Below are 15058 nucleotides of genomic sequence, written 5' to 3' on the forward strand. Positions count from 1 at the left end.
GGTCCATTAGCACCAAAATGTTTTCGTGGCTGGACCACCCTATATTCAGCTCCAAAAGTGAACAAATGGGGTCCAGTGCAAATGAACCCTTCCAAAGTGGAGTTTTCAGCGGTGTGGCTGTTTTAGTTTGAGCGTTATCACCATGGAGAAACTCAGCATGCAGGTAAGGGTTTCTAATGAGCCAGCTGCAAAAGGCCCGGGTTTGTAGCAAGGCCCTGAGGGGGGAAGGAGGTTGGAAGGATGGCTGGTGTAAGAGGTGCAAGGAGAGCCAACAGGTTCACTGATGTGGAGCTGGAGACACTGATGGACGGTGTGGAGGACAGAAGAAGAATATTGTTTCTTGATGTGGGGAGACCTGGCCGACGGGCAGTACATAATGTATGGAGGGAGATTGCAGGGGAGGTGTTAGGCACCTCCATATATGTGAGGACGCACCCACCCAGGAGACTGCTGGCCAGTCAGCACCCGGCCCTTCCAGGTTGGCGATGGGCCGATGCCTCCTAGCTCTGGGGCGACAGGAATCCTCCTCTTGCACCTCCTCCTCCTCCTGCACCTCCTCCTCTTCCTCCTCAGGTGTACTGCTGGCTCGACCTCCAGTGGCTGTCCCCTCATGATGGCCAGGTTGTGCAGCATGTAGCAGACCACGACGATTATGGAGACCTGTTGAGAGTACTGCAAGGTGCCACCAGAGCGGTCCAGGCACCGGAATCTCTGCTTAAGGATGCCTATGCTCTGCTCGATGATGCAACTGGTGGCACAATGAGCGTTATTGTAGGCATGCTCTGGCACTGTCCTGAGGTTCCGCAGAAGAATGAGCAGCCAAGTGGACAGGGGATATCCTTTGTCCCCAAGCAGCCAACCGCAATCCTGATTCGGGCTGGTGAAGACGGCGGGCACACTGGTCTGGCGCAGAATGAACGAATCATGGCTGCTGCCTCCCTTGCCCGCTGCCTGTCTGCACGGTGCTGACGGCGATGCCTTCTCCTGCGTGCCGTCCTGTGTCTGACCAGGTGTACCAGGTGTTGCCCTCCCAACACTCCTTCCATCCTCAGGGTGAACCCTGCCAAGCAGGTCTCTGCAGCCCACAGGCCTCCACTAAAGGGTCAGAGCTGAAAGTTGTACAAAAGTATGTGAAAGCCTCTGAGCAGTAGTCAGCTGGTTTAACGGAGCCAAAACAATTAATAAAATTATATCAAAGGATAAATACTGCGGATGCATGCTGGAAAATGAACTAAAAACAATAATAAGTGATAAAACTATTTACCTACCAAAGGGCCCCAGCGTGTCGCGTTCAAGCACCACATCGAAAACCTCGCGGGGGAACAGCCGGGAAAAGTCCTACCTTTCCCTCAGTGGTATCCCTTTCCAGCTGCCCGCACGCTGCAGAGCTCACTGCTGGAAACCTTCCGTTACAGCGGCTTCACCGCGCCGTTTCTGGCGGCAGTGAACACCGCTCAAACCCCGCCCCCCCGAGCTGAATATGGCCAGGGAGGGACAAGTACCCGACTGCAACACCGCATCGATTTTTTCCGATCGATCGCCCAAACCCTGCGGTAGCTGTCCCTTCAGGGACGGTGCATTTCGGCCCCTTGAGCTTTTCAACTTTGCGAGGTGATGATCCACAGCAATAGTTAGGACAATGGAAAAGGTTAAAATCCAGAATATTCAAATTAAATAACAAAAATAGGACAAGGGAGTACAGGTCCCAACAGAAGTTAAAGAGGGATTTAAGAAAGAATATGCATTTAAGTAGCACCTTTCACATCCTCAGCTTATCTGAAGAGCTTTACAGCCAGTGTAGTCAGTGTTGTAATGTAAGAATGTGTAGCCAATTTACACACAGCAAGCTCCCACAAACAGCAGTGAGATCGATGACCTGATATAGGTTGGAAATTGGTCAGACTTGCGCCTGTTTTTTCAGCGATATTTCACCATTTTTGGTGGGAAAAGGTGATGAGGTAAATTGGCCAAAGTTTTGCGCTGGCGGTTTTGAAATACCGCTGAAAAGCGGACCGCCGGCATGCAAGACGGGAAAAAGCGCTATTGCTTAATTAGTGGAAAATGCTGAAAAAAATAACACTAGCACCAAAGACCAATTTCTAGCCCATGTGTTTTATTTTAGTGGTGATGATTGAAATAGTGCCAAGGGATCTTTTACGTCCAACTGAGAGTGCGGATGGTTTAACGTCTCATCCATAAGACGGCACCTCCAACAGTGCAGCACTCCCTCGGTACTGCACTGTCAGCCTAGATCTTGTGCCCAAGTCTCCGGAGTGGGACTTGAACCCACGACCTTCTGACTCAGAGGCGAGAGTGCTGCCCACTGAGCCACAGTTGGCACTGATATCAGGAAACACTTTTTCACATCAAAGATAATCAACACTTGGAATGAGCTGCCGGAGAGAGGAGTGCAGGTGAGAATCCTGGAATCATTTAACAATATCTCGATGCTGATATTGGGATGATGAAGGGTCCCTCCGGAAGGTTGTATTAAGATGGGCAAAAGGCCTTTCACTGTAACTATCGGATGATGTTATGACCTGCATGAAATGAAACGGCTGCATTCTATTTGTTCGTGTCGATGAATAAATTATGGTGCAACAGAAAAGGATCAAACGGATTCACAGTGACTACTTCACAGGAAAGGATGACACCAGGACATCATCTGCCTATGTTGCATATCGGATTTGTAGAGTAAGGATAGACAGAAAGCGTTGCTGGTTAAAGACGAAATTAACGCAATAGTAAGGAGGGACATTAGCTTGGATGATGTGGAATCGGTATGGGTGGAGCTGCGGAATACCAAAGGACAGAAAACACTAGTGGGAGTTGTGTACAGACCACCAAACAGTAGTAGTGAGGTTGGGAATGGCATCAAACAAGAAATTAGGGATGCGTGCAATAAAGGTACAGCAGTTATCATGGGCTACTTTAATCTACATATAGATTGGGCTAACCAAACTGGTAGCAATGCGGTGAAGGAGGATTTCCTGGAGTGTATTAGAGATGGCTTTCTAGACCAATATGGCGAGGAACCAACAAGAGAGCTAGTCATTCTAGACTGGGTGTTGTGTAATGAGAGAAGACGAATTAGCAATCTTGTTGTGCGAGGCTCCCTGGGAAAGAGTGACCATAATATGGTAGAATTCTTTATTAAGATGGAGAGTGATAGTGTTAATTCAGAGACGAGGGTCCTGAACTTAAGGAAGGGTAACTTCAATGGTATGAGACGTGAATTGGCTAGGATAGACTGGCAAATGATACTTAAAGGGCTGACAGTGGATAGGCAATGGCAGACATTTATAAATCACACGGATGAACTTCAACAATTGTACATCCCTGTCTGGAGTAAAAATAAAACGGGGAAGGTAGCTCAACCGTGGCTAACAAGGGAAATTAAGGATAGTGTTAAATCCAAAGAAGAGGCATATAAATTGGCCAGATAAAACAGCAAACCTGAGGACTGGGAGAAATTTAGAATTCAGCAGAGGAGGACAAAAGGGTTTAATTAGGAGGGGGAAAATCGAGTATGAGAGGAAGCTTGCTGGGAACATAAAAACTAACTGCAAAAGCTTCTATAGATATTTGAAGAGAAAAAGATTAGTGAAGACCAACATAGGTCCTTTGCTGTCAGAATCAGGTGAATTTATAATGGGGAACAAAGAAATGGCAGACCAATTGAACAAATACTTTGGTTCGGTCTTCACTAAGGAAGACACAAATAACCTTCCGGAAATACTAGGGGTTCGCGGGTCTAGCGAAAAGGAGGAACTAAAGGAAATCCTTATTAGTCAGGAAATTGTGTTAGGGAAATTGATGAGATTGAAGGCCGATAAATCCCCAGGGCCTGATAGGCTGCATCCCAGAGTACGTAAGGAAATGGCCCTAGAAATAGTGGATGCATTGGTGATCATTTTCCAACATTCTATTGACTCTGGATCAGTTCCTATGGCCTGGAGGGTAGCTAATGCAACAACACTTTTTTAAAAAGGAGGGAGAGAGAAAACAGGGAATTATAGACCGGTTAGCCTGACATTGGTGGTGGGGAAAATGTTGGAATCAATTATTAAAGATGAAATCAGTGACAGGATCGGTCCAAGTCAGTATGGATTTATGAAAGGGAAATCAAGCTTGACAAATCTCCGAGAATTTTTTGAGGATGTAACTAGTAGAATGGACACGGGAGAACCAGTGGATGTGGTGTATTTGGACTTTCAAAAGGCTTTTGACAAGGTCCCACACAAGAGATTAGTGTGCAAAATTAAAGCACGTGGTACTGGGGGTAATGTACTGACGTGGATAGAGAACTGGTTGGCAGACAGGAAGCAGAGAGTCAGAATAAACGTGTCCTTTTCAGAATGGCAGGCAGTGACTAGTGGAGTGCCACAGGATTCAGTGTTGGGACCCCAGCTACTTACAATATACATCAATGATTTAGATGAAGGAATTGAATGTAATATCTCCAAGTTTGCAGATGACACAAAGCTGGGTGGCTGTGTGAGTTTTGAGGAGGATGCTAAGAAGCTGCAGGGTGACTTGGACAGGTTAGATGAATGGGCAAATGCATGGCAGATGCAGTATAATGTGGATAAATGTGAGGTTATCCACTTTGGTGGCAAAAACAGGAAGATAGAATATTATCTGAATGGTGACAGATTAGGAAAAGGGGAGGTGCAACGAGACCTGGGTGTCATGGTACATTAGTCATTGAAGTTTGGCATGCAGGTACAGCAGGCGGTGAAGAAGGCAAATGGCATGTTGGCCTTCATAGTTAGAGGATTTGAGTATAGGAGCAGGGAGGTCTTACTGCAGTTGTACAGAGCCTTGGTGAGGCCACACCTTGAATATTGTGTTCAGTTTTGGTCTCTAAATCTGAGGAAGGACGTTCTTGCTATTGAGGGAGTACAGCGAAGGTTCACCAGATTGATTCCCGGGATGGCAGGACTGACATATGAGGAGAGACTGGATCAACTGAGCTTGTATCCACTGGAGTTAGAAGAATGAGAGGGGATCTCATAGAAACATATAAAATTCTGACGGGATTGGACAGGTTAGAGGCAGGAATAATGTACCCATTGCTGGGGAGTTCCAGAACCAGGGGTCACAGTCTAAGAATAAGGGGTAAGCCATTTAGGACTGAGATGAGGAGAAACTTCTTCACTCAGAGAGTGGTTAACCTGTGGAATTCTCTACTGCAGAAAGTTGTTGAGGCCAGTTCGTTAGATATATTCAAAAGGGTGCTAGATATGGCCCTTACGGCCAAAGGGATCAAAGGGTGTGGAGAGAAAGCAGGAAAGGGGCACTGAGGTTGAATGATCAGCCATGATCTTATTGAATGGTGGTGCAGGCTCGAAGGGCCGAATGGCCTACTCCTGCACCTATTTTCTATGTAATTAAAGGGTGAGGGGTGCGGACTTGATGTGTCAAATGGCCTCTGTCTGCGCTGTTTTCACACCTCTAATCATTTTTAATGAATGGGTTATTCACTATACCAAAGGGAGTAAATCCTAATGAGCAACACCAGCAAAAATAGCCAACCGGTGGCGGTGAATAATAACAGCCAAGAACAAATATTTACACTGATTGGCGTGGGACGTGTTCTGATCGCAAACAAGTTGTCGTTTCCCCCCTCCCCCCACACACAAGATGAAATACTCGATCTCCCCTGACATCTCACAGGAGGAGTGGAGGAATGGAGATCAGGTGAAATATGATCATTGGACCAGGCTGTTTCTACATAATTCGGCCCCCATTCTACAGTCCTAATTTTATATAGTTCCTGTCCTTATTTTTATATGATACTTTGATATATTATTATTTATAGTTAATTAGCAAAACTTTGCGAAGCAGAGTTGTTTGGAGCATAGGTTGAGGAGCTGGGAGGCACAGAATGATGGCACTTCAGTTCCACTACTGGTGGGGGGATGTCATTACAGCATTATGGGTTTACATAGAGAGATTCCATTATCAATGTCAGCATAGGAATTTACAATAGGAAAAGGAAACAGAAAGAATATGCAGATAGGAGTTTTAATATCGATTTTTAGAAAATCAAAGAGAGCCCAAATTATAATCTAATTTCCTGGTTTAGATGTTTTCAAGCTGCTCGAAATTTTGATGTTTGCTATTATCCAAATCCTTGTCCCAGATCACAGACTCTGGTATTTTTATTCACTACATGCACACCAGTACTCACAACAGTCCCCTATTGCACCAAGCGAAGGGTGTTTGTTAGTGAGGCAGGTAATAGATTTCTGAATTCTGATGAAATGTCTCACCTGAAACAATTTCGCTTGCGGACTAACCCGCTATGTATTGTCCAGTTCGCTCGCTTTAGTTTTATTTTTGTCAATAACAGATTTTCTTGTGTTCTTAGAAACACGGAGAAAATGGAAAAGGAAAAGACTATGTCGCTCTCGGACTACAAAATGGCCATGTGCTCTTCAGGTAAGTCAGGCACGGTGTGATATGGGTGAGCGAGGAAAGCTCATTGTTCGTCTGGGGCCCAGAAACATAGAAACATAGAAAATAAGTGCAGGAGTAGGCCATTCGGCCCTTCGAGCCTGCACCACCATTCAATAAGATCATGGCTGATCATTCCCCTCAGTACCCCTTTCCTGCTTTCTCTCCATACCCCTTGATCCCTTTAGCCGTAAGGGCCATATCTAACTCCCTCTTGAATATATCCAATGAATTGGCATCAACAACTCTCCGCGGCAGGGAATTCCACAGGTTAACAACTCTCTGAGTGAAGAAGTTTCTCCTCATCTCAGTCCCAAATGGCCTACCCCGTATCCTAAGACTGTAGTCCCCTGGTTCTGGACTTCCCCGACATCGGGAACATTCTCCCGCATCTAACCTGTCCCGTCCCGTCAGAATCTTATACATTTCTATGAGATCCCCTCTCATCCTTCTAAACTCCAGTGTATAAAGTCCCAGTTGATCCTGTCTCTCCTCATATGTCAGTTGAGCCATCCCTGGAATCACACTGGTGAACCTTCGCTGCACTCCCTCAATAGCAAGACCATCCTTCCTCAGATTAGGAGACCAAAACTGAACACAATGTTCCAGGTGAGGCCTCACCAAGGCCCTGTACAACTACAGTAAGATCTCCCTGCTCCTATACTCAAATCCCCTAGCTATGAAGGCCAACATGCCATTTACCGCATGCCAACTTTCAATGACTGATGAACCATGACACCCAGGTCTCGTTGCACCTCCCCTTTTCCTAATCTGCCGCCTTTATGTTTTTGCCACCAAAGTTGATAACCTCACATTTATCCACATTATACTGCATCTGCCATGCATTTGCCCGCTCACCTAACCTGTCCAAATCACCCTGCAGCCTCTTGGCATCCTCCTCACAGCTCACACCTCCACCCAGTTTAGTGTCATCTGCAAACTTGGAGATATTACACTCAATTCCTTCATCCAAATCATTAATGTATATTGTAAAGAGCTGGGGTCCCAGCACTGAGCCCTGCGGCACTCCACTAGTCACTGGCTCCCATTCCGAAAAGGACCCGTTTATCCCGACTCTCTGCTTCCTATCTGCCAACCAGTTCTCTATCCACGTCAGTACATTACCCCCAATACCATGTGCTTTGATTTTGCACACTAATCTCTTGTGTGGGACCTTGTCAAAGGCCTTTTGAAAGTCCAAATACACCACATCCACTGGTTCTCCCTTGTCCACTCTACTAGTTACATCCTCAAAAAATTCCAGAAAGCCAGTCCATTCTTGTATTCAAGAAACATTAGGACTATAATGCAACTGAGTGATGTACAGATTATAATATGCTCTATCCTTCCTCTGTCCTCACCCCAGCGTACGTGTGGATGTGTACAGATATTAATATACTCTTATCCTCCTGTACCCTGCCTCATTATTTGTGTCCTTGTGTGACTTTAACTTGTCGAAATTCGTGTTAATGGGATGATAATGGGGTCAGTAGACTGTTACTGCCAGCGCTCTTCCTTTTGCCAGCTTTACACCCTACCTGGGCGCCACACGACCCACCAGTTTCAGATGGAAGGTCCGATCAATATGTCAATCAGGGTCGTACTCTGTACATCGGGCCCTGATTGCCATTTCAGGACAGGATGGATCGGAGCGCACTGGACTCCACCGGCAGTTTATTGAGCCAGAGAGGCCCTGAAATGGTCAGCTTTCAATTACTGTAGTGGGGCCCGGGATAGCAAGAGTGTTCCTTCAGGCACCACCTCAATCGTCCATGGCCTGCTGACCCCTCACCCCCACGCTATGGCCCGCTGACCCTCACCCCCACACTATGGCCCACTGACCCCTCACTCCCACACTATGGCCCGCTGACCCTCACCCATGGCCCGCTGACCTCTCACTCCCACACTATAGCCCGCTGACCCCCACCCCATGGCCCACTGACCCTCACCCCCACCCCATGGCCCACTCACCCTCACCCGATGGCCCACTGACCCTCACCCCCACCCCATGGCCCACTGACCCCTCACCCCCACACTATGTCCCGCTGACCCCTCACCCCCACACTATGGCCTGCTGACCCCCACTCCCACACTATGGCCCACTGACCCTCACCCCCACCCCATGGCCCACTGACTCCAACCCCCACACAATGGCCCACTGACCCTCACCCCAACACTATGGCCCACTGACCCTCACCCCCACACTATGGCCCACTGATTCTAACCCCCACACTATGGCCCACTGCCACCCCAGGCTCCAACGCCCCTCCCCAAGATTACGGCACCCCCTCCCCTGTCCCAGATGGATCGTGCCGGCCAGGCCGATATTGAACATGACCCGTTGTATCAGGACGCCCATTGTAGGTGGGAGGCTTGCTCACCTGGTTATTTAATTGAACCCTGGGCCTCAAAATGGCTCCGGCCCCTTCGCTGCCAGAGCTGACAAGCAGCTGAATGTTCCGCTGGTCCGCCACCCAAATTAAATTCAACCCCAGGGACTTCCAGCAGAAACCTCCAGATAACACCACAACCGTGACCAATTTCTCCCTTTCACACCTGAGATATAAACATAGAAACATAGAAATTTACAGCGCAGAAAGAGGCCATTTCGGCCCATCGTATCCATGCTGGGCAACAAAGAGCCGCACGGCCCTTGGTCAGCAGCCCTAAAGGTTACATATAAATCTGTGAATAATGACGGAAAAGCAAAGAACACCCAGCCCAACCAGTCCGCCTCACACAATTGCAACACCCCTTATACTGAAACATTCTACACTCCACCCCAACCGAAGCCATGTGATCACCTGGGAGAGGCAAAAACCAGATAAAAACCCAGGCCAATTTAGGGAGAAAAAAATCTGGGAAAGTTCCTCTCCAACCCATCCAGGTGATCGACACTAGTCCAGGAGATCACCCTGCCCGTATTCTATTCCCTGCAGTACTTACCATTTATATCTGCGCCGTCCAACAAAAGATCATCCAGTCTAATCCCAGTTACCAGCTGTAGGTCCGTAGCCCTGCAGGTTACTGCACTTTAAGTGCCCATCCAACCATCTCTTAAAAGTGGTGAGGGTTTCTGCATCCACCACTCTTCCAGGCAGCGAGTTCCAGATCCCCACAACCCTCTGTGTAAAGAAGCCCCCCTCAAATCCCCTCTAAACCTTCCACCAACCACCTTAAAACTATGCCCTCTCGTAATAGACCCCTCCACCATTGGAAATAGACCCTTACAATCCACTTTGTCCAGGGCCCTCAATACTTTGTATACCTCAATGAGGTCTCCTCTCAACCTCCTCTGTTCCAATGAGAACAAACCCAGGCTATCCAATCTGTCCTCATAACTAAGATTCTCCATTCCAGGTAGCATTATAGTAAATCTCCTCTCCACCCTCTCTAGTGCAATCACATCCTTCCTATAATATGGCGACCAGAACTGCACGCAGTACTCCAGCTATGACCGAACCAAAGTATTATACAATTTAAGCATAACCTCCCTGCTCTTATATTCTATGCCTTGGCCAATAAAGGCAAGCATTCCGTATGCTTTCTTAACCACCTTATCCACATGGCCTGCTACTTTCAGGGATCTGTGGACAAGCACTCCAAAGTCCCTTTGTTCATCTACACTATTAAGTGGCCTACCGCTTATTGTGTATACCCTTTCCTTATTAGCCCTCCCAAAGTCATTACCTCACACTTCTCAATTAAATTCCATTTGTCACTGTTCTGCCCACCTGACCAGTAGATTGATATCCTCCTGAAGCCCATGCCTTTCCTCTTTATTATCAACCACACAGCCAATTTTAGTGTTGTCTGCAAACTTCTTAATCACACTCCCTATATTCAAATCTAAATCGTTGATATATACCACAAAAAGCAAGGGACCCAGTACTGAGCCCTGCGGAACCCCACTGGAAACATCCTTCCAGTCACAAAAACATCCATCAACCATTACCCTTTGCTTCCTACCTCCAAGCCAATTTTGGATCCAACCTGCCACTTTGCCCTGTGTCCCATGGGTTTTAACCTTCATGACCAGTTTGCCATGTGGGGCCTCATCAAAAGCCTTGCTAAAGTCCATATATACTACATCGTACGCACTACCCTCATCGACCCTCTTGGTTACCTCCTCAAAAAATTCAATCAGGTTAGTCAAACATGATCTTCCCATAACAAATCCGTGCTAACTGTCCGTAATTAATCCTTGCCTTTCCAAATGCAGATTTATCCTGTCTTTCAGGATTTTTTCCAATAATTTTCCCACCACTGAGTTTAGGATGACAAGTCTGTAATTACTCTGCCTATCCCTTTTTCCTTTCTTAAACAAGGGTACTACATTAGCAGTCCTGTAATCGTCTGGCACCATGCCCAGATCCAAAGAGGACTGGAAAATGATGGCCAAGGCTTCTGCTATTTCCTCTTTTACTTCGTTCAACAACCTGGGATGCATTTCATCCGGGCCTGGGAACTTATCTACTTTTAAAGCTGCTAAACCCCTTAATATTTCCTCTCTCACTATATTTATTTCATCCCGAATATCACACTCCTCCGCGATAGCAGTATCTGCATTACCCCTTTCCTTTGTGAAAACAGACGCAAAGTATTCATTAACAACCCTACCAACATCTTCCGCCTCCACACAAAGATTACCCTCATGGTCTCTAATAGGTTCTACCCTTTCTTTAGTTACCCTCTTACTCTTAATATATTTATAGAACATCTTAGGGTTTTCCTTAATTTTACTGACCAAGAATTGCTCGTGCTCTCTCTTAGCATTCCTAATATCCTTTTTAATTTTGCCTCTTAACTTTCTATATTCCTCTTAAGATTCTAAAGTATTTAGTCGTTGGTATATGACATAAGCGTCCCTTTTTTTCTTAATCCTCCCCTCTAAGTCCCGAGACATCCAGGGGGCTCTAGAATTGTTATTCCCACCCTTTTTCTTTAAGGACACATGTTTGGCCTGAGCCCTCTGGATCTCCTCCTTGAATGCCTCCCAATGTTCCGACACTGATTTACCTACAAGTAGCTGTTTCCAGACCACTGGCCAAATCACTCCTTAACTTAACAAAATTAGCTTTTCCCCAATTCGGAACTTTTATTCCAGGCCTATTCTTGTCCTTATCCGTAACCAACTTGAATTTGACTGAATTATGGTCACTGGCACCCAAATGCTCCCCACTAATACCCCTTCAACCTGCCCAGCTTCATTTCTCAAAACTAAATCCAAGATCGTCCCCTCTCATGTTGGACTTGCTACATGCTGACTAAAAAAGTTCTCTTGAATGCATTTCAAGAATTCCGCACCCTCTCTACCCTTCACACTATATTTGTCCCAATCAATATTTGGATAGTTAAAATCCCCTACTATTACTACCCTATGGTTTATGGACTTCACAGCAATTTGCTGACATATTTGCTCTTCTATCTCCCTCCCACAGTTTGGGGGGTCTATAATACACACCCAGCAGTGTGATCGCCCCTTTTTTATTTTTCAATTCGACCCATATGAACTCATTTGATGATCCCTCGAACATATCATCCCTCCTCACCGCTGTAATAGTTTCTTTAATCAGTACCGCAACCCTTCCCCGCCCCCCCTTTTCACCCCGCTCTCGATCTTGTCTAAAATCCTGTAGCCAGGAATATTGATCTGCTAAACCTGCACCTCTTTCAGCCATATTTCTGTAATGGCTATAATGTCATACTCCCAAGTGTCTACCTGTGCTCTCAGCTCATCTGTCTTATTCGCTATACTCCTTGCATTAAAGTATATACCATTCAGCACAGGAAGACCTCCTTGCTTACTACTTACCAACCCTTGTTTCCTCTATCGTACAGATTCACTTTCTGCATTCTTGCTATCCAATTTCTGCTATACTTCCTTCCTTTTTGAATTCGTTCTCAGGTTCCCATCCCCCTGCCAAGCTAGTTTAAACTCTCCCCAACAGCACTAGCAGTCTCCCTGAGCCCAGCGTCCTCTCTCCCTGAGCCCAGCGTCTTCTCTCCCTGAGCCCAGCGTCCAGTCTCCCTGAGCCCAGCGTCTTCTCTCCCTGAGCCCAGCGTCCAGTCTCCCTGAGCCCAGCGTCTTCTCTCCCTGAGCCCAGCGTCCAGTCTCCCTGAGCCCAGCGTCTTCTCTCCCTGAGCCCAGCGTCTTCTCTCCCTGAGCCCAGCGTCCAGTCTCCCTGAGCCCAGCGTCTTCTCTCCCTGAGCCCAGCGTCTTCTCTCCCTGAGCACGGCGTCCAGTCTCCTTGAGCCGAGCATCCAGTCTCCCTGAGCCCGGCGTCCTCTCTCCCTGACCCCGGCGGCCTCTCTCCCTGAGCCCAGCGTCCAGTCTCCCTGAGCCCAGCGTCCAGTCTCCCTGAGCCCAGCGTCCAGTCTCCCTGAGCCCAGCGTCCAGTCTCCCTGAGCCCAGCGTCTTCTCTCCCTGAGCCCAGCGTCCAGTCTCCCTGAGCCCAGCGTCTTCTCTCCCTGAGCCCAGCGTCTTCTCTCCCTGAGCACGGCGTCCAGTCTCCTTGAGCCGAGCATCCAGTCTCCCTGAGCCCGGCGTCCTCTCTCCCTGACCCCGGCGGCCTCTCTCCCTGAGCCCAGCGTCCAGTCTCCCCGAGCCCAGCGTCCAGTCTCCCTGAGCCCAGCGTCCAGTCTCCCTGAGCCCAGCGTCCAGTCTCCCTGAGCCCAGCGTCCAGTCTCCCTGAGCCCAGCGTCCTCTCGCCCTGAGCTCAGCGTCCAGTCTCCCTGACCCCAGCGTCCACTCTCACTCGGCCCAGCGTCCACTCTCACTCAGCCCGGCGTCCAGTCTCCATGAGCCTGGCGTCCTCTCTCCTTGAGCCCAGCGTCCTGTCTCCTTGAGCCCGGCGTCCTCTCTCCCTGAGCCCGGCGTCCTCTCTCCCTGAGCCCGGCGTCCTCTCTCCCTGAGCCCGGCGTCCTCTCTCCCTGAGCCCGGTGTCCTCTCTCCCTGAGCCCGGCGTCCTCTCTCCCTGAGCCCGGCGTCCAATCTCCCTCAGCCCGGCGTCCTCTCTCCCTGAGCCCGGCGTCCTCTCACCCTGAGCCCGGTGTCCTCTCTCCCTGAGCCCAGCGTCCTCTCTCCCTGAGCCCGGCGTCCTCTCACCCTGAGCCCGGCGTCCAATCTCCCTCAGCCCGGCGTCCTCTCTCCCTGAGCCCGGCGTCCTCTCACCCTGAGCCCGGTGTCCTCTCTCCCTGAGCCCGGCGTCCTCTCTCCCTGAGCCCGGCGTCCTCTCTCCCTGAGCCCGGCGTCCAATCTCCCTCAGCCCGGCGTCCTCTCTCCCTGATTCCAGCGTCCAGACTCCCTGAGCCCAGCGTCCAGTCTCCCTGAGCCCAGCGTCCAGTGTCACTCAGCCCAGAGTCCTCTCCCGCTGAGCCCATCATCCTCTCTCCCTGAGCCCGGCGTCCTCTCTCCCTGAGCCCGGCGTCCTCTCTCCCTGAGCCCGGCGTCCTCTCTCCCTGAGCCCGGCGTCCTCTCTCCCTGAGCCCGGCGTCCTCTCTCCCTGAGCCCGGCGTCCTCTCTCCCTGAGCCCGGCGTCCAGTCTCCCTGAGCCCGGCGTCCAGTCTCCCTGAGCCCCGCGTCCAGTCTCCCTGAGCCCCGCGTCCAGTCTCCCTGAGCCCCGCGTCCAGTCTCCCTGAGCCCCGTGTCCAGTCTCCCTGAGCCCGGCGTCCAGTCTCCCTGAGCCCGGCGTCCTCTCTCCCTGAGCCCGGCGTCCAGTCTCCCTGAGCCCGGCGGCCTCTCTCCCTGAGCCCGGCGTTCTCATTCCCTGAGCCCGGCGTCCTCTCTCCCTGAGCCCGGCGTTCTCATTCCCTGAGCCCGGCGTTCTCATTCCCTGAGCCCGGCGTCCAGTCTCCCTGAGCCCGGCATCCAGTGTCACTCAGCCCAGAGTCCTCTCCCGCTGAGCCCATCATCCTCTCTCCCTGAGCCCGGCGTCCTCTCTCCCTGAGCCCGGCGTCCTCTCTCCCTGAGCCCGGCGTCCTCTCTCCCTGAGCCCGGCGTCCTCTCTCCCTGAGCCCGGCGTCCTCTCTCCCTGAGCCCAGCGTCCTCTCTCCCTGAGCCCGGCGTCCTCTCTCCCTGAGCCCGGCGTCCAGTCTCCCTGAGCCCGGCGTCCTCTCTCCCTGAGCCCCGCGTCCAGTCTCCCTGAGCCCCGCGTCCAGTCTCCCTGAGCCCCGCGTCCAGTCTCCCTGAGCCCCGTGTCCAGTCTCCCTGAGCCCCGCGTCCAGTCTCCCTGAGCCCAGCGTCCTCTCTCCCTGAGCCCAGCGTCCAATCTCACTCAGCCCAGAGTCTAGTGAAAGCATGTCCTTTCATCCATACTGTAAAATACATCATCCATACTGTAAAATTTCTCATTAGTGCAAACTTTTTTGGCAACTTTCAAAGTGTAGCCTCTGTCAGGAACCACGACAGAAAATGCCTGCAGAATCTTCCGGACTCCTTTCACTGTGAAATGGGCTCCTGTGCCTGCTTTCTCCAACTGTGATTCTTTTGTCCGTAATGGCTGGGCAATTGGTGGGGCAATTAGCCAACAATGCGCCAGCAATGACTATTTCCCCATTGGTGTGGATCATGTCAAGGCGCACCTTGACAGATCGC

At 49.9% G+C, this 15058-nt stretch overlaps 1 protein-coding gene across 1 annotated transcript in view; it reads left to right on the forward strand.

Moving 5' to 3' along the window:
• The window catches only part of hspg2 (heparan sulfate proteoglycan 2), a 643156-nt gene that overhangs the window by 621624 nt on the left and 6474 nt on the right, over positions 1 to 15058 (forward strand). The window contains 1 exon segment of the mRNA XM_070860710.1: positions 6377 to 6447. Within this exon segment, the coding sequence (XP_070716811.1) occupies positions 6377 to 6447 (71 nt within the window).

This window comes from Pristiophorus japonicus, chromosome 18, assembly GCF_044704955.1.
Source record: "Pristiophorus japonicus isolate sPriJap1 chromosome 18, sPriJap1.hap1, whole genome shotgun sequence".
Classification (NCBI taxonomy): Eukaryota; Metazoa; Chordata; class Chondrichthyes; family Pristiophoridae; genus Pristiophorus; species Pristiophorus japonicus.